The sequence below is a fragment of the Micrasema longulum genome, unplaced genomic scaffold (genome assembly GCF_059751315.1).
Source record: "Micrasema longulum isolate JH-2025_06_02 unplaced genomic scaffold, ASM5975131v1 h1tg001581l, whole genome shotgun sequence".
In the NCBI taxonomy this organism is placed as follows: domain Eukaryota; kingdom Metazoa; phylum Arthropoda; class Insecta; order Trichoptera; family Brachycentridae; genus Micrasema; species Micrasema longulum.
Window position 1 is genome coordinate 4,977 of NW_028278764.1, and position 26,413 is coordinate 31,389.

General features: G+C 37.5%; 2 protein-coding genes across 2 annotated transcripts; one reads left to right on the forward strand and one right to left on the reverse strand.

Moving 5' to 3' along the window:
• Positions 1-5,796: 5,796 nt before the first annotated feature.
• Positions 5,797-7,351, forward strand: LOC148274789 (uncharacterized). Its single transcript, XM_088236601.1, has 2 exons — positions 5,797-6,183; positions 6,305-7,351. Exons 1-2 carry the CDS (start codon positions 5,797-5,799, stop codon positions 7,349-7,351), a joined length of 1,434 nt encoding a protein of 477 aa, XP_088092727.1.
• A 9,429-nt stretch (positions 7,352-16,780) lies between these two features.
• Positions 16,781-25,539, reverse strand: LOC148274790 (O-glucosyltransferase rumi homolog). The gene is made up of 6 exons (XM_088236599.1): positions 25,208-25,539; positions 22,955-23,126; positions 21,854-22,058; positions 20,360-20,490; positions 19,358-19,505; positions 16,781-18,200 (listed from the first exon to the last, which is right to left on the reverse strand). Exons 1-6 carry the CDS (start codon positions 25,341-25,343, stop codon positions 17,772-17,774), a joined length of 1,221 nt encoding a protein of 406 aa, XP_088092725.1. The 5' UTR covers positions 25,344-25,539; the 3' UTR covers positions 16,781-17,771.
• Positions 25,540-26,413: the final 874 nt, after the last annotated feature.

Genomic DNA, 26,413 nt, shown 5'->3' on the forward strand with positions numbered 1-26,413 from the left:
AGGTACATGTTTTACCTAAATAATCCTTTTTTGTTTTTTTTATTTATGAAAATGGAACACTATTTGACCATCAAAAAGAATTTGACGATTTTACTAAATGTTCGAAGTTCGTATTATACATGAAAAAAGTTATTCAAACATTTTTTTTGTTTTGCATTTTTTGTTTCTTTTTTATGTTATTTTGTAAACTTGCCAAACACAAGAGCCAGACTCTTTTTTGGCAAGTTCAACCTTAAGTGTTTCATTTTTTTCCTGAATGTATTGTTTATTTATTATTTATTTTTTTTGAAAATGATTTAATGTTATATAAAAAAATAAAAAAAGTAATAATTTGTGCATATGATACATAAAATAAAATAAATCAGTATTTTGTTGTTCCCCTTGGCTTTTATAACGGCTGAATTTCTCTTGGGCTTTGATGAATATAAGTTTTTTAATAAATTAAAAAATATTTTACTATCCCATATATCCATATTTTTTTTTTTTTTTTACATTTTTTTTTGCACCACAACAGGCCAGGAGGCCTAATTACAGTGGTGAATTACATCACAGAGCACCCAGGCTTGAGAAAAATCACATTTTTAATTTTTGTGTTCTCACCGGGAATCGAACCCGGAACCTTCCGTGCGTGAGTCAAGCGTCTTGACCACTACACCACCAAGGCCGCCAATTACAGCTTTTATATCAGTAGTATTTTTTCTAGGTTTCATTTTCATTTTCCTCTTCATAATGGCCCATAGATTCTCGATAAAATTTGAATTGGGACTATTCCCAGGCCATGCGAGAGACGTAATCCCTAAAGATTGTTTATAATCAGTGATCTGAAAAAAAAAAATCTTATTAGAATCTAATGTTATTAAAATTAGTAAACAAAAAATAGCAATAGAACTAAGCGAAATAAATAATACAACTCACAGCGCGCGCTCGATGGCAAGGTGAAGAATCGTCTTGAAATATTATTTCTGGAATATGCTCTGTTAGAGCCTCGATCGTTGGCAAAACACTTTTTTATAGTTTCCTTGTACTTTTCGGAGTTCATCATACCTTGAACAAACTCAAGAGAACCCACTCTATAAGCTGTGATGCAGCCCCATATCATCACATACGGAGAATGTTTAACAGTTGGGAGGATGCATTCATCACTATATCGTTCACCTTTTCTACGACGTACTGTAGTCTTTCCCTCCGACCTGATCAAATTGAATTTAGATTCATCTGAAAACACGACCCTACACCCATCATTCATAGTCCAGTCGCGTCTCTCAAGGGCCCAATCTAGTCTGTTTTTCTTCATTTTCTTAGTTGAAAGAGGTTTTTTTGCCGTCTTAACGCACTAAATCCCATTAAATTAATTTTATTTGAACTGTTCGAACATTAACTTGCGTGGAATTTATTTCCTGCAGTTTGGCGGATACGTTTCCTCGTAAGGTAACCAGTTTGACAATATATTTTTTTAAATCGCCTCACAGCAACTTCATTATAATTTGCATTGTAATTACTTTTAAATATGTACCTGTGTATTTATCATTGCAGGGTTATTCCAATCTATGTATTTTTCTATAATTCGCCTTTATTTTATATAACTGAAAATTGTAGCTGACGCGCTACCGACGAGTTAGCGGGTCCTCCACTCTTCAATAGGTCGTCCCTTCCGCTGTTTGTAAGGCAGCGGAAACCGAAGAACGAAGCACACATTTCATTTCACTGGCGGCGGGAACCGAAGGGCGAAGCACTGGCACTGGTTCACTGCAGCGAAAAGCCGATTTGACCAGTAGTCCTGAAAAGGACTTTTAATTCCAAGAGAACGCCGCGGTCGGGATCCGTAAGGTGAGAAGTCCAGAAGTCGAATCCAAGGGCAGGCGAAGATCTTGTAGCGTAGTCGGTATCGGCGGAGAGTAGAGCGGGAGATAATTCAAACACGAGTAAAAGGTTGACACTGATATTTTTTTTTGTATCTTTAAGTGGCGAAATGGAGTTCCGAGGGTTGCCCTCACACCTCCATAGTCTATGGTAAGTCATGGCTTTGGGATGGGTTGTATTGTCCCCGATATACGGGGTGCCTCAGGTCTTTTGATGGTGGGCTGATAAATATATATATTTTTTATTTACTTATTTGGTTATCTTTTAAAAAAATATTATAAAAGACAGAAGTTTTTTTTTTAATACATTTTAAATTTAAGAAATCAAAAACATATTTTTTATAATTTTTTTTACCTCTTTTCTCCGTATATCAGGGGACGGGAGGGGTTGGGTAAATGATGGATATTGGTCGGAGATTAAGGGGGTCGGTTATGGGAGCTAGCAGGCCGAGGCCTGCGATTCAAACCACCAAAATTCCAACCCTGTAAGGGTTGGAATTTTGGTGCAGAGATTGGAAGAACTTTGTAGCTAGTTTTTTTATGTAAGTGTTGAGTGTTTGCGTATTCGTGTCCCGGTGTGTGATTGTGTTTCTGACAAACCACGGGGCTTGTAGAATGATTCGTAGAGTTTTGTTTTGTTTTGTTTTGCGCTGCGTCGTTTTATACATAAAAAATTCGCGCGGCTGACATAGGCCGGCCAATGGCAGGCGGGGGTAGGCCGACCAATCCTGTCGCTAGAGAGATAGCGCGCTGTCGCCCGCTCTGTCTATCTCTCTCTCGCCACGTATAAGGCTACCTGCCCCGCCACCCGCCCACACTCGGGTGCAGACCGCGCGGTAAGAAACATGTACAGAGAAAACATTATTAATTTAAAACAACCAGGCAATGCAATATATTTATAATTTTCTATAACATCCTAATTCTATAGGCCTCGGTATAATGAAAGCCACCCCGAAGGTAACACATTAAAGTCTTTATTGGGGAGGCAGCATTTCATGTTTACATATACCGAGGTTTCTACACTAGTTATTCAAGAGGCCCCAGGAAGGGCTGCTGAGTCTATACGACGTCCGTAACAGAAAATAAAACAAGTGTTTTATTGTTTGTGTTTTATTTTTGGTTTATTCAGATGAACAAATATAAGTATACAATGTTACTGCTAAATACATTTTTTATATAAATTCTTTTTTTATTTGAAAATTTATTTATAAACCCTTACGGATTATAACATTCATTTTACATAAAATAATATATACATTTTTCATTTATACTCTGTTGTTCAAAATAGTATTTTTTACATCTTTTGTAAAGTTTGTCTGGTAGTTTATTGTATAATTTCAGTCCCTGGTTCATTAGTCTTGATTGTCCTTGTCTTGTTTTAGAAAGTTGTATATGGTATTTGTCTGATATTCTCGTATTATGTCCATGTTGACTACAATTTTTTACTAGTTTTAGTTCTTCGTCTACAATTACATTAGTGGCTAATTTATGGATAAATTTTAATGATTCTAGTTGAAAGAGTTCAGTTATATTTAATTGCTTAGTTTGTTTAAAAAGTTCTCTAGTTGCAGTTAAATAGGGAAGGTCATATACTAACTTTAATATTTTATTTTGTTGTCTTGGTAGTCTGTTTATGTCATTTTGATATCCTGCTCCCCGTAGTAGTTGCGTATAACATATTTTAGTTTTTACATAGGCTTCATACATTAGAATTTTTTCCATTTTTGGAATAAAATTTTTGATTTTTAAAAAAAGACTCGATAATGTCGCCACTTTGCTAATTAAATTGTTGATATGAATTGTCCATGTTAATTGTCTGTCTATTGTTAGTCCTAAGTATTTAACTATTTCAATACATATATTTACATTAACGTTTCCCATTACGTAAAAGAAAAAACAATTCTTGAGTACATGATGTGGAGTGGCGTCTTACAATAATTTAAATATTTTATTTTTAATAATTAATATTTTTAGGATAACATAGAAATAACAAAAAAAAAATGTTTTTAATCAGTGCTACACAAAAAAGAATTACAGATATAACTTTTCACTTCTTTCTTAAATATGTTGTATTTCTGACTGCACTTTTAATTTTCTTTGTTCATAGAAAAATAATTAATATATTGATAATAATTCATATATATTATATGGCGGTTTTACGCTAGCAGTATTTCACTGTAGTATTTCCTGAACCGTAAAACCGATCACCTTATCTTTCGATAACAGATGATCCGAGATACTCTGATTTTACTAATGTCCGTACAATCAAAACTCTCTATTGCTCAACTGTTCGCCCTCTTCTAGAATATGCCTCAGTAGTCTGGTCTCCATTCTATGTCAATCGCATAAATCACATTAAACTGATTCCAACATCGGTTGCTTCGAAAAGAAGCGTGGATGCTTGGACAAGAGAGAGGTAATTATTTTTAAGGTCTAAGGAGCTAAGGATCGTCGCCAGTGGTCTCCAGTCTACAACTTCAGCATGCCGGCGTCACGACGCGTTCGGGCCTGTACGGGAACATCAGGAGGAGCCCCAGCCAGGCCTTCACACGACTGCCAGGAGGAGCCCCATCAAGGACCTCTGGAGGAACAAAAGGACTCGGACGAGGGATCTGCACCCTCGGAGCGGTCCATTTCATCGGCGACATTCCGCCGACAGATGAAGGAACGCGAGGCGCATCACGAGAGGCAGGTGAGCAGCCTCAACGAGATCATCGCCGCGCTGAAGGCCGCCAACGCGAGAGAGGATGCCAGACGAGGCATGGCAACGCCCCTCACACCCGCCACCGAGAGCACCGCGAGGGACCTCACATCACAGGGGACGTCGGAGCCTACTCACAAGCCGCTGCCGCTGACGTCGGACGCGTCTAGGACCGACGCAGCCCTCAGTACGGGGGAGGCTGCCGCAGCACGCCACGCCGCACGCTACGCCGCTGATCCTGAGAGACGGGACCGCTTGGAAGCGCCCTGTCACCGACGCGGAAGCAGCATTCACAGCAAGGGAGGCCGTCACCGCACGCTACGCCGCTGATCCGGAGGACACTGGAGCGGCGTACATCCATCCACCGAGCCACTACGACAGCGGCCGGGTGAGAGACGGGGCCGCATGGAAGCACCCTGTCACCGACGCGGAAGCAGCCTTCAGAGCAAGGGAGGCCGCCACTGCACGCTACGCCGCTATTCCGGAGGACACCGGGGCGGCGTACACACTTCCGCCGAGCCACTACGACAGCGGCCGGGTGAGAGACGGGGTACCACGGAGGCACCCTGTTGAAGAGACGGACTCCAGGACGAAGGAGGCCGCCAACACACGCTACGCCGCTGATCCGGCCTACGCCGGAGCGACGCACGCACAACCACAAGGCCGCTACGATGAGCGGCATCGGAGCAACGAGGCGCCACCTGTATACAACCGAAGGGAGGACGCCGACGTACGCTACGCCGCCGGGCCAGGCGAACCCGCGGCGGCACGTACTATACCGCTGGGGGGCTACGAGCTTCGTGACCCAGTGAGCGCGTGGGTACAACGGGGACTGCCCACGGAATACATGCCGCCAGGTGCAAATGGCGAGCATGTGACAAAGTATGGACAGCCACGGGAGTGGCACACATTTAAGGCGAGGCAAACTGGCGCCAGGGACCTGCCACAGTTCTCCGGGGACCCGTTAGAATGGCGGATATTCAAAGCACAATTCGATCAGTCAACGCGGATGTGCTCACTCACAAATGCTGAGAATATTCTCCGCCTGCAACGAGCCCTCACAGGACGGGCCAAGGCCACGGTATCGTCATTACTAGTGGATCCGCGAAACGTGCCGGACATAGTAAAGATGCAAGAGGCCGCCTTTGCAACCGGCAAGCAGCCATGAAGCGGCTGCACTCCCTTGAAAATAAACTGCGATAAGATCCGATACTGGCGATCGCGTATCGAGCCAAGATGACGGACTATATAGAAAAAGGATACGCCGTCAAACTGAACCGCGAGGAGGTGGACACCCACCACCCACGCAAATGGTACCTGCCCCACTTCGCGGTGACAAACCCCAACAAGCCTGGCAAGATACGGGTCGTGTTCGACGCCGCCGCCCAGTTCCAGAGGACGGCGTTGAACGACCATCTACTGACGGGACCAGACCTGCTGTCATCCCTCCTCGGAAACGTGATCCGCTTCAGAGAGGGACGAGTAGCCATCGCGGCCGACATACGGGAAATGTTCCTGCGGATAAGAATCCGGGAAGCCGACCAGCAATCGCAGCGGTTCCTGTGGCGGACGCAAGGCCACCAGGAGCCCGACACGTTTGTCTTCGCCTCCATGATGTTTGGGGCAAAGTGTTCACCCAGCAGCGCGCAATTCATGCGAAACACAGTCGCACGAGCACACGCGAGAGAGTTCCCCGCCGCAGCAGAGGCGATCGAGCACAATATGTACATGGATGACTACCTAGACGCCACAGACAGCGAGGAAGCAGCTGCAAACCTTGTGCAAGATGTTAGCCTCGTACTCGGCAATGGCAGGTTCCGGCAGTTGGTGGGCCTCAAAAAAACCAGACGTCCTGAGGGAAGTAAAGGCCGACGACCGGGCCAATACAACAGTCACCATAGGGGAAGAAGTAATGACGGAGCGGGTCCTCGGGATCATATGGGATCCCAAGAGCGACCTATTTATATTTCGGCACGGAGCCGAAAGTGCAGCCATCCCGGAGCGGCCCACCAAGCGCGGCATGTTGAGCGCCGCCAGGAGTATCTTCGACCCGGTAGGCTTCATTCCGTGCCTCACGATACGGGCGAAGATATTGCTGCAAGCCATCTGGAGGACAAATACAGGTTGGGACCAACCGCTGAAACCGGACCACGCCGAAAAGTGGTTGGAATGGCGCGACCTGCTGGCAGCGAACGGCTGTACAATCCCGAGATGCTCGCTGCAAGGGCAGAAAGAACGCGTGACACTGCACGTGTTCTGCGACGCGTCAGAGCAGGCATGCTGCACAGTGGCATACTTTGCGGGGGCCGATACCACAAGTTTCGCAATGGCGAAGTGCAAGGTCGCCCCCCTAAAGCCTCTGTCAGTGCCTCGACTGGAACTCCAGGCAGCGCTACTAGCGGCGAGGATGGCCGCTACCATAAAAAGGGAGAGTCGAGCTCTCATCGCCCGCACCGTGTTCTGGACGGACTCTAGCACGGTCCTGTGTTGGCTGCGAACCGACCCACTGCGGTACAGCACGTTCGTCGCAAACAGGCTGGGCGAGATTGACGAGCTCACGGACGTACGGGACTGGAAATGGGTCCCCACCAAGGACAACCCAGCCGACATAGGAACCCGCGACAAGGGCCCACCCGATCTTGCGAGATCGGGACTATGGTTCGGAGGCCCCGGCTTCCTGAGAAAAGGGGAAGCCGACTGGCCGAAAGAAAAGAGGTTACTGCAACAACCAGACGAGAAGACGCTGGAGCAGAAACAACCACGCCACTTCGTGGGCGTGGGCGCAAAATAAGAATTATCGACAACTTTTGGTTTGTTCGAATTTTCGTACATGCCCTTTGGCTTACGAAATGCAGCCCAAACGTTTCAGAGGTTCATAGACGAGGTTCTCCTCGGCCTGAACTTCTGCTATGCTTACATAGACGATATTTTGATTGACTCAGAGACAGAGGAACAGCATCAGCAACACTTGAGTACGATCTTCAAGCGGCTGCCAGAATACGGTGTTGTGGTCAATGCCGGGAAATGCCACTTTGGCAAATCCAAGGTAAAGTTCCTCGGGTATCTCGTGTCCTTCGAAGGGACACGCCCGCTCCCGGACAAGGTTGAAGTTATAAGAAGGTACAGCAAACCAGAGACCACTAAACTTTTATAGAAGGTTCATTCCCAAGACTGCCGAGGTGCAAGTCCCCTTAATGATCTTCTTGTAGGTAATGTGAAAGGGAAACATCCAGTATCATGGACGACAGAAACAACCTCTGCTTTTAAACGGTGTAAGAAAGAATTGACACAAGCAGCACTCCTCGCTCATCAAGGTGTGGCGCAGAGTTAGCACTGTTTACGGACGCCTCAGACAACGCCATCGGCGCTTCGCTGCAGCAACGTGTTAAAGGTCAGCGGGAACCGCTTGCTTTCTTTTCAAAAAAATTAAGCCCAGCAGAGAGAAAATATGGTGCTTACGATCGCGAACTCTTGGCCATCTACCTCGCAATTAAGTATTTCCGGCACATGCTGGCGGCCAGGATCTTTACGATTTATACAGACCATAAGCCAATTACGTTCGCGTTTAAACAGAAGGCTGATAAATGCTCGCCTAGACAATTTAGGCACCTTGACTTTATTGGTCAATTTTCTACTGATATTCGGTATGTAGCCGGCGAAGATAATGTAGTCGCCGATGCACTGTCTAGAGTTGAAGCTGTAGAAGCACCTCTAGACTATGCAGCACTAGCAAAAGATTAACAAACGACGAAGAATCGAAGGGATGCCTAGATGATGGTTTGGATCTGACAATAAAACAGATCTTCATACCAGGCATTAAAGTAACGATATTCTGCGATGTCTCCACAGAGAGAGCCAGACCCTTCATCACAAAGAAATACCGACGAGCTGCCCTTCGATACAGTCCATAGACTTTCGCATTCTGGAGCCCGCCCAACTGTGAAACAGATGACACAAAGGTTTGTGTTGCCATCCATAAAGGCGGACTGTAGAGAGCGGGCAGCCATGGGCAACATTAAGTCAATGTCCAGCAGACGCAGAGTCTGATAACACAACAACCAACGCCTGCGACCGACCACATCCAGCGAGTTATGCCGGGGTAGTTAATGGCCATTACAATTATCATGGCGGCGTGGAGCGTATACCGCATACACTGCCGTCTTGTCCAGACGAAGACAGTAGCAGCTAGGGTCACAGCGGACTTAGAAGCTGCCAAAAATAATTCAAAAAAATATTCAAAACTCCGCAACATTGAGACAGTACTAAGAAATTTTTATGCTTTCCACAAGCCCAAAAAGGACCAGTGTGAAGTTTGTGAGAAATATAAACTCGCAACACTGGAAAAAAGCTTTTTATAAAAGGAGAATACGAATTACATCAAACAAATAAAGTTCGGGCAAGAGAACTGAAAGACTTCGAGAAAGAAAATGCTGTTAACAATTCTTAATTTTGTGTTGCTGTGGATTTGCAAAAAGTTTTACAGACTGCTCGATCAGACGTCAGCAGCTTCTACTATAAAATAAAATACGCAACGTACAACTTCACGATTTATGATATAGGTTTGAAACAGGGTCACTGCTATATTTGGTATGAATCACAAGCCAAAAGAGGTGCAAACAAAATTGTCACATGCCTTTTAAATTTTTTGACGTCAGTCCATCACAAGAGAATACGGAAGGTTGTGCTTTACTCCGAAACTGCGGTGGACAGAATCGTAATAGATTTGTTTGTTCTATGCTAGACATTGGTGACTCATTTCACATGAAATTTATTACATATAGAACGGCTCTTCTTCTTTATTTTATTGGTAATAGTTCTAGGTAACTATTCGTTAATTTTGTTAAAAATTTGTTTTGAACTTCTTTATTAGTGTTTTTTTTTCTTTTTTCGTTTCTTTTCTTAATTAATTTATAAGTAAAAAAATATTTCTCTTTGTCATTTTTTTTACATCATTGTATATTTTTCTACATAAACATATGCTATTTACCTAAATATTAGTTTTCAATAATAATACATATATATATATTTTTTTATGTTATTCAAAATTGTCTTCTTTGTTATTTTTTTAACTGGTTCAAAGTATTTCTAATACAAAATTATCTTTTTTTATCGATAATTCTATAACTGGTAATATTTTATTATTTTATATAGTTTATATTTCTTAGACTTTCTAAATTAAAAATATTGTTTTAAATGCTATGTATTACTTAAATTAAGCTTACATGTATGTGTATTTAATTGTATTTGTAATTAATATGTAAAAGGCACTAAGTGCCGTTTATTTCAATAAAATAAATAAAAAAAAATAAAAAAAATATGCATCTCGAATACTCAAAATTGACATCATTAATAATGCATGCCACAATAGAGAAGACACATAAAGGGAAAACAATCTACGTGCCTGAACAATGGGTAACTCTAATTCGATGTGCAAAGGTAAAAGGTTTACCATATAAAATAAATTTTATTTCTCATGAAGACTTTTTGGATTTCAAGCCATTAGTTTTGGAAAGAAATTGGAAAAAAGCAAATGATAATTCGTTAGTAAAATGGAGCAAAATTAAATTAAGTTAAAGGTAGGTGCACTGGAAGTCAATAATTGTAACAATTCACGAACCAACTTTGAAATGCACTCACCTATCGCGGATACGTAGCTATGGAAATCAATTTGAACAAATATTATATATTTTCTATACAAATTCTGTTGATGAATTAAAATGTCAACACGCTCGTTATTTTTTAGAAAGGTGATGGATTTATTTTTAAAAATATTATTAATTTTAACTTTGATTCAAATGCCGCAACTTCCTCAACAAGCCAGATCTCATAATTAGTTTGGTTAATTCTGTTTTTAATTTCCCGCAAACAAAATACCTATTTTTATTGGTGCAAATATTTATTTTACACCGAACAACGATTATGTCTATAGAACTGAATGTATTAATTTACTGTTCATTAACTTGTTCTAGCCTTCGACTTTAAGAATGGACGTTGATGATCCCATAATTACCGACGACGAGGAAGATTGTAGATTGCTGCTACAGATACTCCGAAAAAAATGTAAGTTGCAAAATAAGTTATTCAAGAAGACGGTGTTAGCCAAAAAACGTTTGAATTACTTGAAGATTGCAAATTCAAAGTTTGAAAAACTTTTTAAAAAGTACACAAAAGTTTCTGATTTGAAGACAAAGAGATACTTATCAGAGGATGATTTGGCCACGATTTCTCAAAATTCAGAAGCCTGCAAACTCATGCATGCCATGAGAAAAAATAAGGAAAATAAAAAGCTGTATGCTACTAAATATTCAAATGTCCTTGAAAAAATTTGCTCTGACTCTAAATTTTTATTCTCTGGCAGCCTACAAGTACAGTAGACCAGTATTTGACAAGTGTTTGCCACATACTTAAACCCTAAGTAAATAGTACCAAAAAATGAACGGTGAACCTGGGTTCACCACAGAAGCCTTCGAAATTTTGAAAATCAAATGTGATTCAACACCACATACTCTAGTATGCAATTTAGTATTAGACGAAATGTCTATACGGAAACAAAAGCTTTTCGATGGAAAAAAGTTTCTTAGCCATGTTGATATGGGTCTTGGTGTTGATGGCGATTGCCAAAAATTAGCGACTTCTGCACTTGTGCTATTGCTTGTGTGCATGAATGGCAACTGGTAGCTACCGATTGGTTATTTTCTGGTAAATAGTCTTGCTGCGGAACAAAAAGTTAATATAATACATATTGCTTTAGGAAGTGTGCCAATGTTGGAGTAAATGTTGTTTCAATTACTTTTGATGATTGCCCAACCCATTTGGCAACAATGCGGGCTGTCAAATTAATGACACAGAAAATATGAAATGTTTTTTTAAACATCCAACTACGAACCAAGAAGTTGTGGTATTTCTCGCGCATGCCATATGCCGAAATTAGTTCGTAACGCCTTCGAGGCTAAAAAGTTCTTTGGGGTTGTGAGGACCGATTGATAAATTGGAAATTTATCGTAAAATTGGGAGATGTCCAAGCAGCACAGGGCTTTAATTATGCAAACAAATTGAAGTTGCGACAAATCCAATTTAGAAACCAAATTATGAAAGTCAAACTGGCAGCTCAATTATTGAGTCGGAGTGTTTCAAAAGCTTGATGTATGGTAAAACACCAAAGCGGTGTTTACAAAAAAACTCGCCTACCACCAGCGTCGGCCTCACCACTGCCACCTTCGCAGCCTAGCACCCCTGCCGTGCTAACCCTCAAGTCAGAAGACGCCACGTTTCCTCGAGAAGCCATCCAACCCCCGATCATCCAACCCAGGCGGCCTCCGTGGTGTAGTGGTCAAGACGCTTGACTCACGCACGGAAGGTTCCGGGTTCGATTCCGGTGAGAACACAAAAATTAAAATGTGATTTTTCTCAAGCTTGGGTGCTCTGTGATGTAATTCACCACTGTAATTGGGCCTCCTGGCCTGTTGAGGTGCAAAAAAAAATAATGTAAAAATGTAAATCTCCGTCCGGATCTCAGCAGCCTCCAGATTGTGCAACACTCACTCTTCGCTGGTGCCCTAGCTACTCGAGAACCCGAAGGGTCATTCACTACATCTTCGTCTCCGGTTAAATTTAAGTTAATTATTAAGTTGTAACATTAAGATTAAAGCTTATAAGTAGGTTAAATACTTTTTTTGTACAATTCATGTTTTTTTTAAAATTAGATTATACATGCAAATTTTTAAATTAATTATAGTCTTCATTAATTCCTTCCTCTCAACGTTATAGAATATTGCAATCACCAAACACAATGATAAATGGAAATATTATTTAATTAAATAAACTCACAGAAAATCCCATATTTCTACTGTGTTAAGCTTTTAATGAAGAACTTAAGTTTTTAAATATACAGCTGCAACAAGCAAATTTATAGAAATATTTAACGATGCATTCAACATTCTTAACACTTGAAGCAAAATAGGCCAAAATGGATTCAAACATTCAGATTGTAGTCGCAATTAAGACAGAATTTTCAAATTTATCGACGATTTCATCAAATATGTAAATTCATTAAAAATAAAAGTTTATCTAAAAAAAAACTATCAAGCAAATAAGAGTATTACCCAAAATAAGGATGAAAACGTTTATTCCAATAGTGCAGTCTAAACGAGGGACTGGGTTTATGGGTATGCTCGTTTGTTTCGAGAGTCTGAAAAGACTTTATAATAATTTGATTGAAAATGAAAAAATATTAATGGGTATCCCAACATATAAACTGAGCCAGGATCACCTCGAGTTGCTGTTCGGTACATAAGATCACAAGGTGGTTACAACAATAACCCAAATGTTAGGCAATTTAAATCAGCTTATAAAAGAATACTAAATCATTTAGAATTAAGATCTGGCTTTAGTGGCAATTCAGTACCATTGGAATATGTAAACGTGTTGAATTGTGTTTCGACCGTCAAACAAATAAATATAACATCGTGTGGATATCACTACCTGGACGATGAAGAAGAAGAAAATGGTGATCGAACTCTACCGGTAGAAAATGAAACCTTGGATATAGAAGTAAATTTAATGACACAACTTCTTACTGATGGCAGCAAACAAATAGTTGGATATATTTCCGGATTCGTGGTGAGACACATACTAAAAAAATTAAATGCCAAGAGTGCATAACCACCACCTTGGCAAAAGAAAAACTATGGTTCCACAAATTAAGGGGTTTCATCGATAACTCGGCCATTTTAGAGAGTATCAATTTTTATGTTCCTGATGGCTATCTCCGACAGCGTCAGCACAGACTGTTTTACCTCCCGGTTTCCAGAACCAACCTGCCTCTGGTCATGCCAATTGGAAGAGCAGTCAAGCAGCTGAACATTATCACTTTGGAGATCGACATCTTTCACATTAGTGAAACTATTTTTGAGAGGCAAATACTCTTGCTATTAGAGAGTATTATACCTTAATAATGTCGAACCATTGCTCAAGGGTTCTTGGTTTGATATAAAGTTCCAATTTAACTTAACGTCTTAAATCCTTTGTTATTTGTTATGTTACTTTGTGAATAAATAATTTGAATTTGAAAAATTAATTGAATTAAAAGATAAAGGCGGTTTGTGTTATCCATCCCAAAACGTTTTTCTAATTTGTTTAAAATGTGAAACGTTAATTAATTCAATTATCGCAGAGAGCGGTGGAACATTACTTAGATTCACTCCGCAACACGACAATGCTTCAAAAATTTGGAGACCACGTCGATCCCGATGGCCAAAAAGGGGTTATTTTATTTTGTAAGCTGACAACTTCAAGATTCCGGTTCCGGGATGCAAACGCAGCCGTTTGGTGAGCACCCCGTTCCCTGAGAAGGAAGCAGTGCCTCGCCCACTCCTCTTCCTGACGCCCGACCTACAACACCATGCGGCGTATACGCAATTACTCGTCCCGTAGTTCGTAGTCTTTTGAGAATATACGAGGAAAACAAGAATGAATGTGTTCTTTTCCTACCTTTTAAATAATAAAAGCTTAATCCCAATTTCGGTCCAAAAACTCCCAAAAATGAACTGTTCAGCAAACTAGTTCAAAATATTTATGTTTTCTGTCCCCTGTTAAAATACTTATTTGATCTTATCTCCAAAATATGTTAAGAATAGAATAAAAGCTGTAAACAATTCACCAGTCTTGAAGACGCCTACTTAGGCGAAAGTGCTCGTTGGTCAAAATAATAAAAAGTAAAACTAAACCAAGAAGTTTCATTAATAAGTTTATTTATAATTTTATCATAAGCAATAAAGTAAATTTATTGCTTTTGAAAATTAACCAATTTGTTGAAATGTTGTCTCACTCTGACGGCAGGTTGTAACTTACATCTTGAAAAACCGATTAAATGGGGTTCCAAAAAAATTCCAAATTCATTGTTTGATTTGAGAACTGAAAACAGTCATCTCTATTAAAACTTGTATTTTTGGATAGAGTGAAGATGCCACTTCCGATTTGGTGAATCGGGGAAATCACGCCATTTCTCCGAAGAGGTAGGCAGAGAGGATAGAACGCCATGTCACTCTGGCTTTGCATGTAGACCTCGCTTCCTCTACATTCATACATCTTCTCATGCACGTACACCGATTTTTCCGACTTTATGGTATATAAATATGAAATAAATGTATATTTACCCATAGCGAGTAAGGTTTTTGAAAACATGGGGGGGTGCGGCACCATTTATTACATGTACCAAATAAAAAAAATTGTCCAAATTAATGGATAGAAAGTGGTTAGAACACACCCAATTGTTATTTCCAGGGGACAATTGTTTTGCCCTGTCGTATGGATCCATTTATTCTGCCTTATTTCATCTATCGGGAATCCAAAAAAAAACCCTTATTTTACTATATTATGCTTTAAATTTAATGATAAAATGATTACACTTATAAATAACATTTAAGTTAATACTTAATATTTTAAGGTAATGCACAGCCCTGGCAGTCTTAATTATAAGAGCCGCCTCGACACGTGGTCATAAAAATACCATTCAAAAATAGCGCAGATGTATTGTCATCTCTTTTAGTTACATTTAATAAACGACAATTTCACATTCTTTCAGTGAGATAAAAAGAAATAGAATTATAAAAAATAAAATAAATAAAACAACTTTGTTTTTAACCACTAAATAGAATTATTTCCAGATGACGGTTGACTCGGTAAAAGGTCTTCGAGTTTGCATTTCTTGAACATTTAAAGAAATATTTGGATTTTAACGATTTAAAAAAAAAAATTTGAATTACATAAATTCAAAGTATAAAGTATTTGAATTACACAGAAACAAATGCTATAATAATTGCTCAAATTATAGTAAATGTTTGTGGGTCATTTATATTGAAAACTACCAAAAAAACGGATTAAAGTGAAAATTTATAATGTTTGATAAATACCTGTGATAACTGAAGCGTTTTCTATCTTTTCCAGTTCTATTTGAACATCCTTTCATGGCACAATTCGGCATAATTAATTTTGATGTAATTAGCACTAAATACCTAAAACAATTATCAAAATAACGACAGAGCGTTTGACAGTTCGAAGCAATACTGCCGCGTACGTAAAAAATGAGCATCGTACAAATTCTGAAATCGACTACAAAACAAAATATAAGGGACCGTACCCACGGATTTTTTTTGTCTCCCTTTCTCTCATTTAGAACATATTGTAAAAAAATTTTCAGCTATAATAGGCAACATGCATTGGATTGGTAAAATGTGTTGTTATCCCTCTACAGATGTATATACTCTAAGGCAGGGGTGGGGAACCTGCGGCCTTTTACTGATGACAATTTTTTTTTAGAGGAATTCGCAAGTTTGTATTCGCGAAAAAGGACCCTATAGTTCTATCCTGTTTGTAGTGTTAGTGTACACGACCTCAAATCCGTCGTACATCGTAATGAACGATGGCGCGAAGACCGAGGAAGGGAGATAAGCCGCTCCCAGTACCAGGAACGTCCGCGGATCTTGAGAGGCTACTGGAGACACGGCTGGATAACATGTTGGTGAAGTATATGAAGGCAGGAGGATACTGAACCTCAACAAAGACCGAGTGGCGGGTCGGCTTCGTACCCAACCGTGAGGGGAGAGATTGTCCCCACATTTAATCCCGACGACAAAGACTGCTCAGTGTCCTTGTGGATTCACAAGATAGAATTATTGAGAGAAGGCCACGGCTGGGATAGCTATACAAAATCATGCTATATGCAGACCAAATTGGAGGGATATGCTAGGTGACGTAGAATCCATTTGAGAGTCATCTCTAAGTGATGTAGAATCCATTTGAGAGTCACCTCTATGTGACGTAGAACCAGTAGTGTAATGTTGGCTTCGACCGACAGTTGATAGTTGATGTGGGGTATTCTAGGGTTGCCAGATGTCCGGTTTCTGACCGGACAGTCCAGTTTTATTCAGGTCTGCCCGATCGACAAAATCTTGGTAAACCGGACAAAAGATAGTTCGGTTTTAAAAAACACGCGTAATTTTTGTCACTTGGGCTGAAAAGAACCCGACGCGGCACCGCGAACTCCGGTGCTCGACGAGCAGACGCCCCCCGCCACCCGTGTTCCGCTGGCAATCTACCCGCGGGCTTCGTTTGCTCAGTATGTATGTAGCTTCAAGTGGGAATAGTCACGCCGCGCTGCTAATTAATTCTTGTTTCATTCATTTTTGAGTGACTTTTTTGTGTTTCATTCTTATTATTCATTACTGAGTGACTTTTTTGTGTTACATTATTGACTGTTATTCGTTTGTAAATACATAATGGAAAACGTGGAAGCACATTCCAGCACCAGCAAAGAAATTCCACCCAAAAAAGCAAGAAGAGTTTGCTATTACAATAGCGACTGGGAGTCGCAATTTTCGTGGATAAGTAAATGTGAAGAAGACAACACAAATATTTAAAAAATTTAGAGTAAGATGAAATTCTCAAAAACGCACGCAAAAATAAATAAAAAATGTTAAAAATAGCATTCATTTTTTAATCGTAAATAATGACGTCACTCCTTATATCTACGTGTAGTATTTCCAGTTTCCGCTTTAAAGCCCCGCACCTTGAAAGGAACGTTTTGACCATAGAAAAAAAAAAAGAGTATAATTTGCGATTGGTGATTTGGCGGCGAATAATTTGATTACGATCTACGACCTTAAATCCGGCAAATAATACTTTGTTGACATTTCAACCAGAGATTATGTCAACTTTCTAGGTTTTTCTAAATCGAAACGTTCGTAAAAACAACCATAACATAGAAATGAGAAAATTATGATCAACTAAATGAAGTAATCAAAACAATATTCCATTCCAGATTCTTGTCAGTTTTGTTATTGGCTGGAGAAATACAACTTACCGCGGTCAGTGAAAGTAAGAACGCCAACTGTTTCATGACGTTACTACTGAAAAGTGACACACTGATTACAGTCATTTGGCGGGGTATTTGATAATTGTAACTTTAAAAAATCATATCTTTGTAAATAACGCACAAAAAAAAAAAAAATTTTTTTTGTTTATTTAAATAGTACGCTAATATAAAATAAATAAATTAGAAAACAGTGGAATTCCTCATTGAAGATATATAAGCATGTAAAATTGTATCGACGAATACTTTCAAATTGTATGTTTTCTAATATGTATCTTTGTTGAATTACCTAATAAAATAAAATAAAATAAATAAAATAAAGAAATTTTAAAATTGAAATGGATTATTTTTTCTCAATTTCAATGAGATCATTATCCCTTTCAACTTTGTACTTTAAGAGTTTAGTATAACTCTTGATCAGTTTTCTCCAGTAACACTTAACATCGGCAATTCTCAGGTGATCCCAGATATGCTGATAACCCCGTAGAGCGATTTCTTTACCTAGTGACTGATGCTGTTCGAAAAACTCTATCATGTCTCGGATATCCTCCTGGTTGGCCTCGGCCGAGACCGGTATATAGTGCACCCACGCCTTCATGGACGGGTAGAAGAACTCCAGCCACTCCTGGCCGATGTGGAACACGAGGGATTTGCAGAGGAACAAGTGCTTGAAGCGGAAGCTGGCTGCGACTCCCCGGTAGTTGAAGAGGTAGCGGTACTGGCAGTGATCGTCGAGAGAGACTTCTTCGGCTGGAGGAGCGTACAGCGTGTCCTGAGATTAAATGATAAATATTAGGAACAAAGACGAAGAACATTTTCGAAGAATCTTTCCCACATCAATTGTGATTTCCAGCTTTTCAATGAGGAAGTTCGGCCTTACGAGAAATTGGATTTTTAAAATATTTGCTTACGCGCAGTAAAAATTAGAAAATTAAATTGCGCTGCAGAAGTTTCTTGAAAATGTACAAAAAAAAATTAAATTAACTTCTTTGAACAACATCACTAGTTCATATGAATCAACCAATGATAAGAATGCTGGGAAAGATTTCCAGCTTACGGTACGTCAATGGACCAATTGAACGTAGTTATGCAAAAAGCGGCCAGCCATAGAAAACTGAAACTGAGATAATAGCACATTTGTGAAAAGACTAAATTATCAAATCTATCAACAATTGGAATGTTTTTGACTTTAACAAATAATAAACAATGAATACAATAGTTTTTTTTACATTACAAACAAGAATCTAACTATATATTTGACCAGTTTTAATGATTTTTTAAAGTACCGTCAGATTTTTCTAGTGCTGTGGGTGTTTTCTGAAAATTGAGAAATGCCATTTTTGTGATCGACACCATTTTCAGAAAGTGATTAATATGGTTTTTTGTATTAAAGCGCTCTGACTGTTTTTAGCAGAACATAGAATTGACCTTGCTGCACCCGATAACATCAATATCAAATTTTTTCAAAATTGTGGACTGCTTTCTGCATAACTATGTTCAATTGGCAGAACTCTGACATCCATCCGACTCCGATACTTATCTCAGACTAAATTTGCATTAGACAGAAAATAGTCATTCACACGGTTCACTCCATACAAATTTATATGAAAATGAAGAATGTTTAAGTAAATGACACAACAAATACACAAAAAAATTGGGTGCATAATTTTCTTCATATTATTAGCTTTAATATTAAGGAAATTTATTTACATTTTTATTTAACTTAACATGCTTGTAAGACTTAATTATGCCTACAGCTAAGGCATTTTTTAGTATTTTCGGCCATGCTCAAGTGTGATTATCTGTGTTCACCTATTACATTAGTAAATTCTATTGTTTGATATTTTGTTCGTAAAAAAATGTATACAAGTACAAGTCAAGTATTTTTTATTCTCATGTTAAGTCAAAATATTAAACTGGAATACTTACAGCATCAGATTTCCACGCCTGGTTCTTGGTATATTTAGCATCCGCTATATCTGGTCTGGAGCGAGATAGAAGAACGATGGGATCTCGCTCATCGTTGGTCCGAGAACCGCGGAAGAATGCCATCGGCTTTTTTTTCTCCCAGGGGTATCTGAAATAATCATTTTAATTATTTCAATATTTCCTTTTAATATCATCAGGACTTTATTCGACACTTCGGAACGTGCCTATGAGCCAGTAGATTGGCTACATCCACAAAAAAAGTCAATTATACAGGGTGTTCATTAAACCCTGTCACATCCGAAACCACAATGATCAGTATTAGCAAGACATATTGGCCCATTAAAATAAATTTTAAAATGGATAAAATTTAAAAAAATAAAATATCAAAAAAAGCAAATGGTTGCTTACTTCTGCAGGAGAGAAACGACGAGGGGGGAGGGGGGAGTCTGATACGCCGGCACCGCGCGGAGGCGCTCCCCTCACTTCTCCCCTGCAGAAGTAAGAGATCATTTGTTTTTTGAATATTGTATTTGAAAAAAATTTCTTTGTTCTAAATATTTTTTTTAATATGCCAATGATGAATTTAAAAAAGAAAAATTATTTTGTTACATGAGTGGAGGGGATTATTGGGCACAGTCCGATGTATTCAAATATGATTCTACGCTCCTTCTGGACTATTCTTAATTCTATGGTTGTATTATTCAGAACTACAAAATTATTTCAATAAAATTGTCGATATGCATTAATTTTAGTTTATTTTACCGCCTTTAACTATTTTTCTTCATTTCTCAGTTGGATAAAAAGAGGCAAATGGCCAGTTGACGTGCGAAAAAGTCAATAAAGTCAAAATGTTTATAGTTACAATATAAACTTTGCATTTTTGTTAAAAACACAATAATTATTTAACTGTCTGTGTTTCTGGTGCAATCGTTCTTTAGAAATGGTGGCAAAAGGTTAGAAGAATTGAATTGAAGAGATAAATAGAAATATTGTTAGTATTACTTTTCAGCGGCTTTTGTTAGCGAGATCCGGTGCTGGTGCCACTTTCCCAGACCCGATGGGTAAAGCTTAATGGCGGGACCGCCTTCCCAAAAACTCCAGGCGGGGTACATGATGTCCCAGTAATCCTCCGTCTACAAGCAGAAAACTAAACTTAATGATGGAATGAAATTTGTTTTTAATTGATGTCGTAAATACATCAGTAGCTTAATCAGAAATAACTATCGACGTGCTTAAAAACATGCTAAGCATTTGAGCGATCACAATGAAAAACAATGAACATGCTTAATTTGTCGCAGTCATAAGTCAATGCGTGTGTAATCTCTAAGTCAACGCTCGTGTCGGTATGTTTTTTGTTTTCCTCATAAATAAATACAGTTCACTGGCGAAAAATCGGCGTTTACTATAAAAAATAATATAATATATTGCATTTGCGAAATAGTAAAGAGTATCTAATACAAAGAAGTGAAAATTACAATTACTATGGCGACTGCTTTTCTTGACATTTGGCTTGCCAACTGCCGGCTAAATGCAAAAATAGCGTGATAAATAAAAAATAAATAAAAATAGCAGTTTTGGAATATTTTCCATATTAACACCGGTGAAATTGAAATATGTGATTGCACAACAGGATTATACGTCGCCAAACATAAATATTTTGACATCTAATATTAGGTGTTCACGGATGTTGCATTGTGATCGTGAATTAGCATGTCGATAGTTATTTGTGATTGAGCTACAGAAAAAATAAGAATAGGGAAATATCACACAACAAATACCAATAAAAACATGTGAATTGGGTTTAGAAAAAAAAATGCATATTCAAAATTAATATGGATATTGTGGAGAAATGTTTTCATACAACATTTTAAAAATAAAATTGTTAAAAAATATGTCTCTACAAAAACGCAACATGTTTGGCCTTGACAATTGTGATGTCAAGATTCATGACGATGTTCGATTTAAATTTAAAGGGCCACAAAGTAAATAATTTAACTGAATCATGACGTATTGGGAGCATGACCAAAGCAATGGACCGTTTTTGTGGGAATTAAAATTTATAAATTAAAAATATTATTTAGGCTATTTAAAAAAAATGTATTTTATTCGACAGTATTTTCATAGACCCATATTAATTTTAAATTGTAAATAAAAATAAAAAAGTGATATTTCCCTCATCACTCATTGGTGGACATTTTAGATTTTTGTTTAAAGTGGTACTTATGGAACTATAAAAAAATTGTTCAAAACAGAAAAGAAAAATACAAATAAAATGATGGATCTTTTCAGTTTTTCACTGTTGCAATGTAATCAAAACATTTTGTCACTACAGACAATGACAGTTTTCTGTATAAGATTTTTTACTATGAGATTTTTTGTGGTATTTTGCAGCGATACGAAAAGAGAAATCAATAAAGGCAAATTTGAAAAAAAAAATGCACTCAAAAATATTTTTTTTGGACTGGGAATGTACATGTCAAGGGGCCTAAAACTCACCTTGCTGAAGGAGAAGACCGGAGCCAGTGGACTGCCCCACACCCTGTTGAGCTGTGGCCAGTCACGAGTGTTGAGGATCAGCTCCGTGTCTGGTAGTCGACTCACCATACCCAGCAGGAAGTGTTCCACCCCAGCACAGCGCGCTGGAAACAGGCACTCGCTCTGGCGGTACAGTCTGCCAGAGATTATCTGGTATTTTGTGCCTCTGAAAATATTTAAGATATTTAAGTGTCAGTTTATTTTCTGTACAAGAAAATCGAGTGGAGACAAGTCCACCTCGTGGTGTAGTGGTTGATAAGTTCGCCTATCTTTCTTGATGTTCTGGGTGGCGTTTGATCCTCTGTTGGCTCTGCCCTCTAAACGGCGTGATGATTTATTGTTGTATGGAAATTTCCCATTTTTTTAACGTCGCACCTCTGATGCTATAGAACCATGGGCAATAGATTTACACTACCATAGACCTTATGTCAGGCCTGGGCAATCTGCGATCCAAATTGTATTTCTTTGCGGCTGCGAGCTATAATCGTATTTCTGAAAAAAAACCTATTTTTTCTGCCTTTTGAAATTAAATAAATCACATAATTACTTATAAACATAGTCACAGGAGGGGCAGGAATTGAGACTATGTAAAAAAATATATACCAGTGTTTTTATATAAAGTAGGGCGGGCTGTAATAATTGGACATGCTACAGTAATTGGACATTTTAAATCTAATGGTCAAAACTAAATTAATGTAATTTGTTTGTTTTAAGAAAAAACCCACAAAAAAGTGTCTATTTTTTGTTTTAAACATTTACATTAACTTATTTTTGACCATTAGATTTAGAGTGTCCAATTGCTATAGCGCTCACCCTATTACCCTTTTGTTGGAAAAAATAAATTAACAATGTATAAATTCAATCTCCCATTAATGACAAAATTAACATATAAATTTTTAAAGAATGAAAGACATAAACCAGTTTCATTATTCTCATTAAACTGAAGATTTTTAGAGCATCGCTTTTTTCTTTATATAGACATTTATTTTATGCAGCCCGCCAATCTGAAAAGTTTTCCTAGGCCTGCCTTATGTTGACAGTAAAAAACAAAAATAAACTCACTTTTTCCTTACAGATTCAAACATCTGCTTAGTAATTCCCGTTTCTTGAAATGGTTGTAGGTCCCGTATAATAACAGGAAGGTGACAACTACAGTTGGTCTGCACACAGGGCTCGTATTTAGACAATTCCTCCTCGACATTTTTGAAAATTGTTGAACCCTTTGTATTGGCGGCTAAAACAAAATATAAAAGTATTTAAATCAATTTAGACAAACTCCCTAGGGCAGTGATGGGCACCTTTTTAGTTTGGCGTGTAAAAATTCTGAAAAAAAACTGACTTGAGCTGGGGTGATATTCCGAACGCTCTCGCGGCCGTAGAAAAAACTTTTATATTGTGTATTTCCATGCAAAATATGCAAGATGTAAGTGTTTTCCACGGCCGCAAAAGCGGTTCAGAATGGCTCAATCATTTTGGCAGCCCAAGTAAATGAAAAAGTTATGTTTTTTAGCTATTGATTTATTATTATCAAAAAGAAAAAATAATTATCGTTCCCCGATTTACAAATTACTTCGGAGAACGAACATTTATTTATTTATTTAATGCACAAAATACACAATTTCATCATAGCACAATTATATGTTTTTATGTCCAGTAGTTAGAAAATTCCATGTTAAGTCGGGACTTTTCTATATATAAATCAAAAACATTTATAAACATATTAAACGATGTACAAAATAATAACAGAAAAAATATCAATAAAAAAAATGATATATGTCAAGAAATGGAATGCGGAAAAGTTATTTAATAATACATGGCAATATGTATTTAATAATTTATAGTATTTTTATAATTCAATTCGGTTATTAATTGATAGTAAAAATAAATACAAAACCATACAATAAAGTAATAATAGTAACACTAGTAACAGTAGTATGGTAACACTAGTAGCAGTACACTAGTAACAGTAGTATGGTAGAATATATTATTTAATAAACATAATAAAAAATAATTGTTGTTTCGATTAGCAATAGTTAAAATGTATATTTACAAATTATTAAGCATCACTATTAAGTTTATTCAAAGATGATATACATACATATATATATATGTATATGAATAATAATGAAGACAGCATCAATATTATACATTAAATTGCGTTTTTCCACGGTTGTTCAATGATCTCCATCAAATCATCATTAGTATGAAAGATCTTCAATTGAAAAAAAAAAAAATGGAAAAGGAAAGGAAAAAGAAAGAGAGGGTTATCTTTGAATATCTATAAAGAAAACCCGATATTTGTGTACGAAAATGAGTGTATTTGAATCAACAATTAAAGTGTCTTCATCTTAACCTATAATTAAACATGTTTAAAAGAAAAAAAATGTATGCATATTCTGCTTTTCATACAGATAACTTAATTTTACTTTGTAGATTAAATTGAAGATAAATGTTCACTTCCTATTGTAACCGGGGCCCTGGACTAATGTTTTTGGCTCTTGTGGAGATTTGTTCAAACATAGCAAGATCATATTTTTTTATTATTTAAATCAAAACAATTTTGGAATTCACATGAGAAAAATAAAATAAGTTAGTATATATGGCATACAGCTCACCAGGTTAAGAAAAGGAAACAAATTATGATGAGAAAGACGAAAGAAATAGTCAATATGTGAAAATCTGATCCAAAGTATGCCGAACTATAGGGATATTTTTGTAGAAAAAGATTCCATGGGGCATTATTATTGACGCCATTACATGAAGCTCGTTTATGATCGTAATTCACAACATTACAACAGAATAACATTAAATCTATTTTGTAACGTTATAATTAACGGTTTAAAGTGTTTGAAACTATTTTCAATTAAAAATCACTACCACATATATGTACTTAAGTATGTATATTTTATTTTGATAAAATGTGTATTTTTTTGATAATATAAACCCACCACAAAATGTTGGCAAGAATAAAACGAAATCAGACATTGGCCCTTTTAGACCCAAGACACAAAAATTAAATAAATATTGGACAATTTCAATAACGGCGTGTAACCGGCGAAATTTAAATTAAGGTAAGTGGTCCATGAATTAAAAACATTAGTTAAATCCTTGCTTACGGGCAGTAATAAAATTACATTGCAAACCTAAAATGCAGGTTTATAATGCGATAACACTTGCGTGGTTTTTTAATAAAAGCAAAACGTCCAATTGCTATTATATTTAAGGTTATATCAAATTCAAGGCTATTTGCAAAAACGTATATTACAAAACAATCGTACACACGACGAAAATATTTCTCAAATCCCAGTTTCTTACCTTCAGAATACTTGTTTTCTTTAGCATCATATCCCCTACATTTTTCATCTGAACAATGGTATTCTTCTAAATAAACTTCGCTGATTAAAACGTAAAAACATGTGAAAATTTTAAGTAAATACAAAGACGTTATCATTTCCACAAATTAATCAGTCATACACAAGACAATATACGATTCGCGGCAAATCAGAGTGGAAAACTCACAATTTACAGGCACGTGCGAGTAAGTTTTTCAACATTATTTGTTTTGTTTAGCTTAAGTCAAACTTTCCGGTTTTGTTTTCGTTCCCGTCATAGATAAATCCGCGCTTTCGAATCATTCCGTTCGTCTTGACCAGTTCCGCCAACCACACGCGATGCTAGAAACATTGCCAACCCTGTAATTTGTTTGCCAGGAATAAAAAAAAACAAAATCAAATATTTATAACAAAATAAATTATTATGAAACTGCCGGAATCGAAGTAATGATACCTATCAGTATTATTACAAATAACTTGTAAATCCCTGTGTAAATAACATTTTTCCTAAAAAGACGCGATTCAAAACTAATTTTCTTCATAAGTACCTAATTCTATTATTTTTTTATTATTATAAAATGGCGTTGCAATATAAATTTAATGCTTTTGCCATAGCCAAATGTCAAGTATTTACTTGAAAGACCAAGAAAAATAAAATAATTAACCATAGTTTTTTCTTATTTTTTTCACTGCTTGTATATATCTATGTAGTTATTATTTTATTGGATAGAAGCCCTGTCGTAAACCATACTAAAAAGGTTCTCTTTTGTATGATTTCTTCCAGTTTTATCTTTTATTTGTTTATCCTGCGGTCTATTATTGCCCCGTGATTTGATACCAGTACGTTCAGGGACAGTAATATAAAACTGCGAAGCTGAAAAGTTCAAAAGTTGTTAAGGTCCTCTATAGAAAAGTGTTGACCTTTTTTTACTGATTAGTCATTTTACTTACCTACCATGCACGTGTGCAGTTTCCAGAGTCCATAATTAGACTAACAATTGTCTCTTTGTGAACCGCGCTGACAAAGAAATATAATAAAAATATTAATTTATACTTTCAATCAGTGCTGTATGCTCAAGAGCGCTTTACAAAGTGATTAATGAGTATTGATTTTAATAAGACTTAAAATTGAAAAGAAAAATTTTAAGAAAAACAATTCATTTTGCCATATTATCAGGTACGTACTTAC

What these genes read in the sequence shown, in the direction of transcription:
- LOC148274789 (XM_088236601.1), top strand. Translation starts at nt 5,797, where the DNA reads ATGACGGACTATATAGAAAAAGGATACGCCGTCAAACTGAACCGCGAG. An exon ending in TCGCCTCCATGATGTTTGGG is followed by an intron (nt 6,184 to 6,304) that starts GCAAAGTGTTCA and finishes ATGACTACCTAG; the next exon opens with ACGCCACAGACAGCGAGGAA.
- LOC148274790 (XM_088236599.1), bottom strand. Translation starts at nt 25,343, where the DNA reads ATGATAACGTCTTTGTATTTACTTAAAATTTTCACATGTTTTTACGTT. An exon ending in TTTGAATCTGTAAGGAAAAA is followed by an intron (nt 22,059 to 22,954) that starts GTGAGTTTATTT and finishes AAATATTTTCAG; the next exon opens with AGGCACAAAATACCAGATAA. An exon ending in CTAACAAAAGCCGCTGAAAA is followed by an intron (nt 19,506 to 20,359) that starts GTAATACTAACA and finishes TGATTATTTCAG; the next exon opens with ATACCCCTGGGAGAAAAAAA.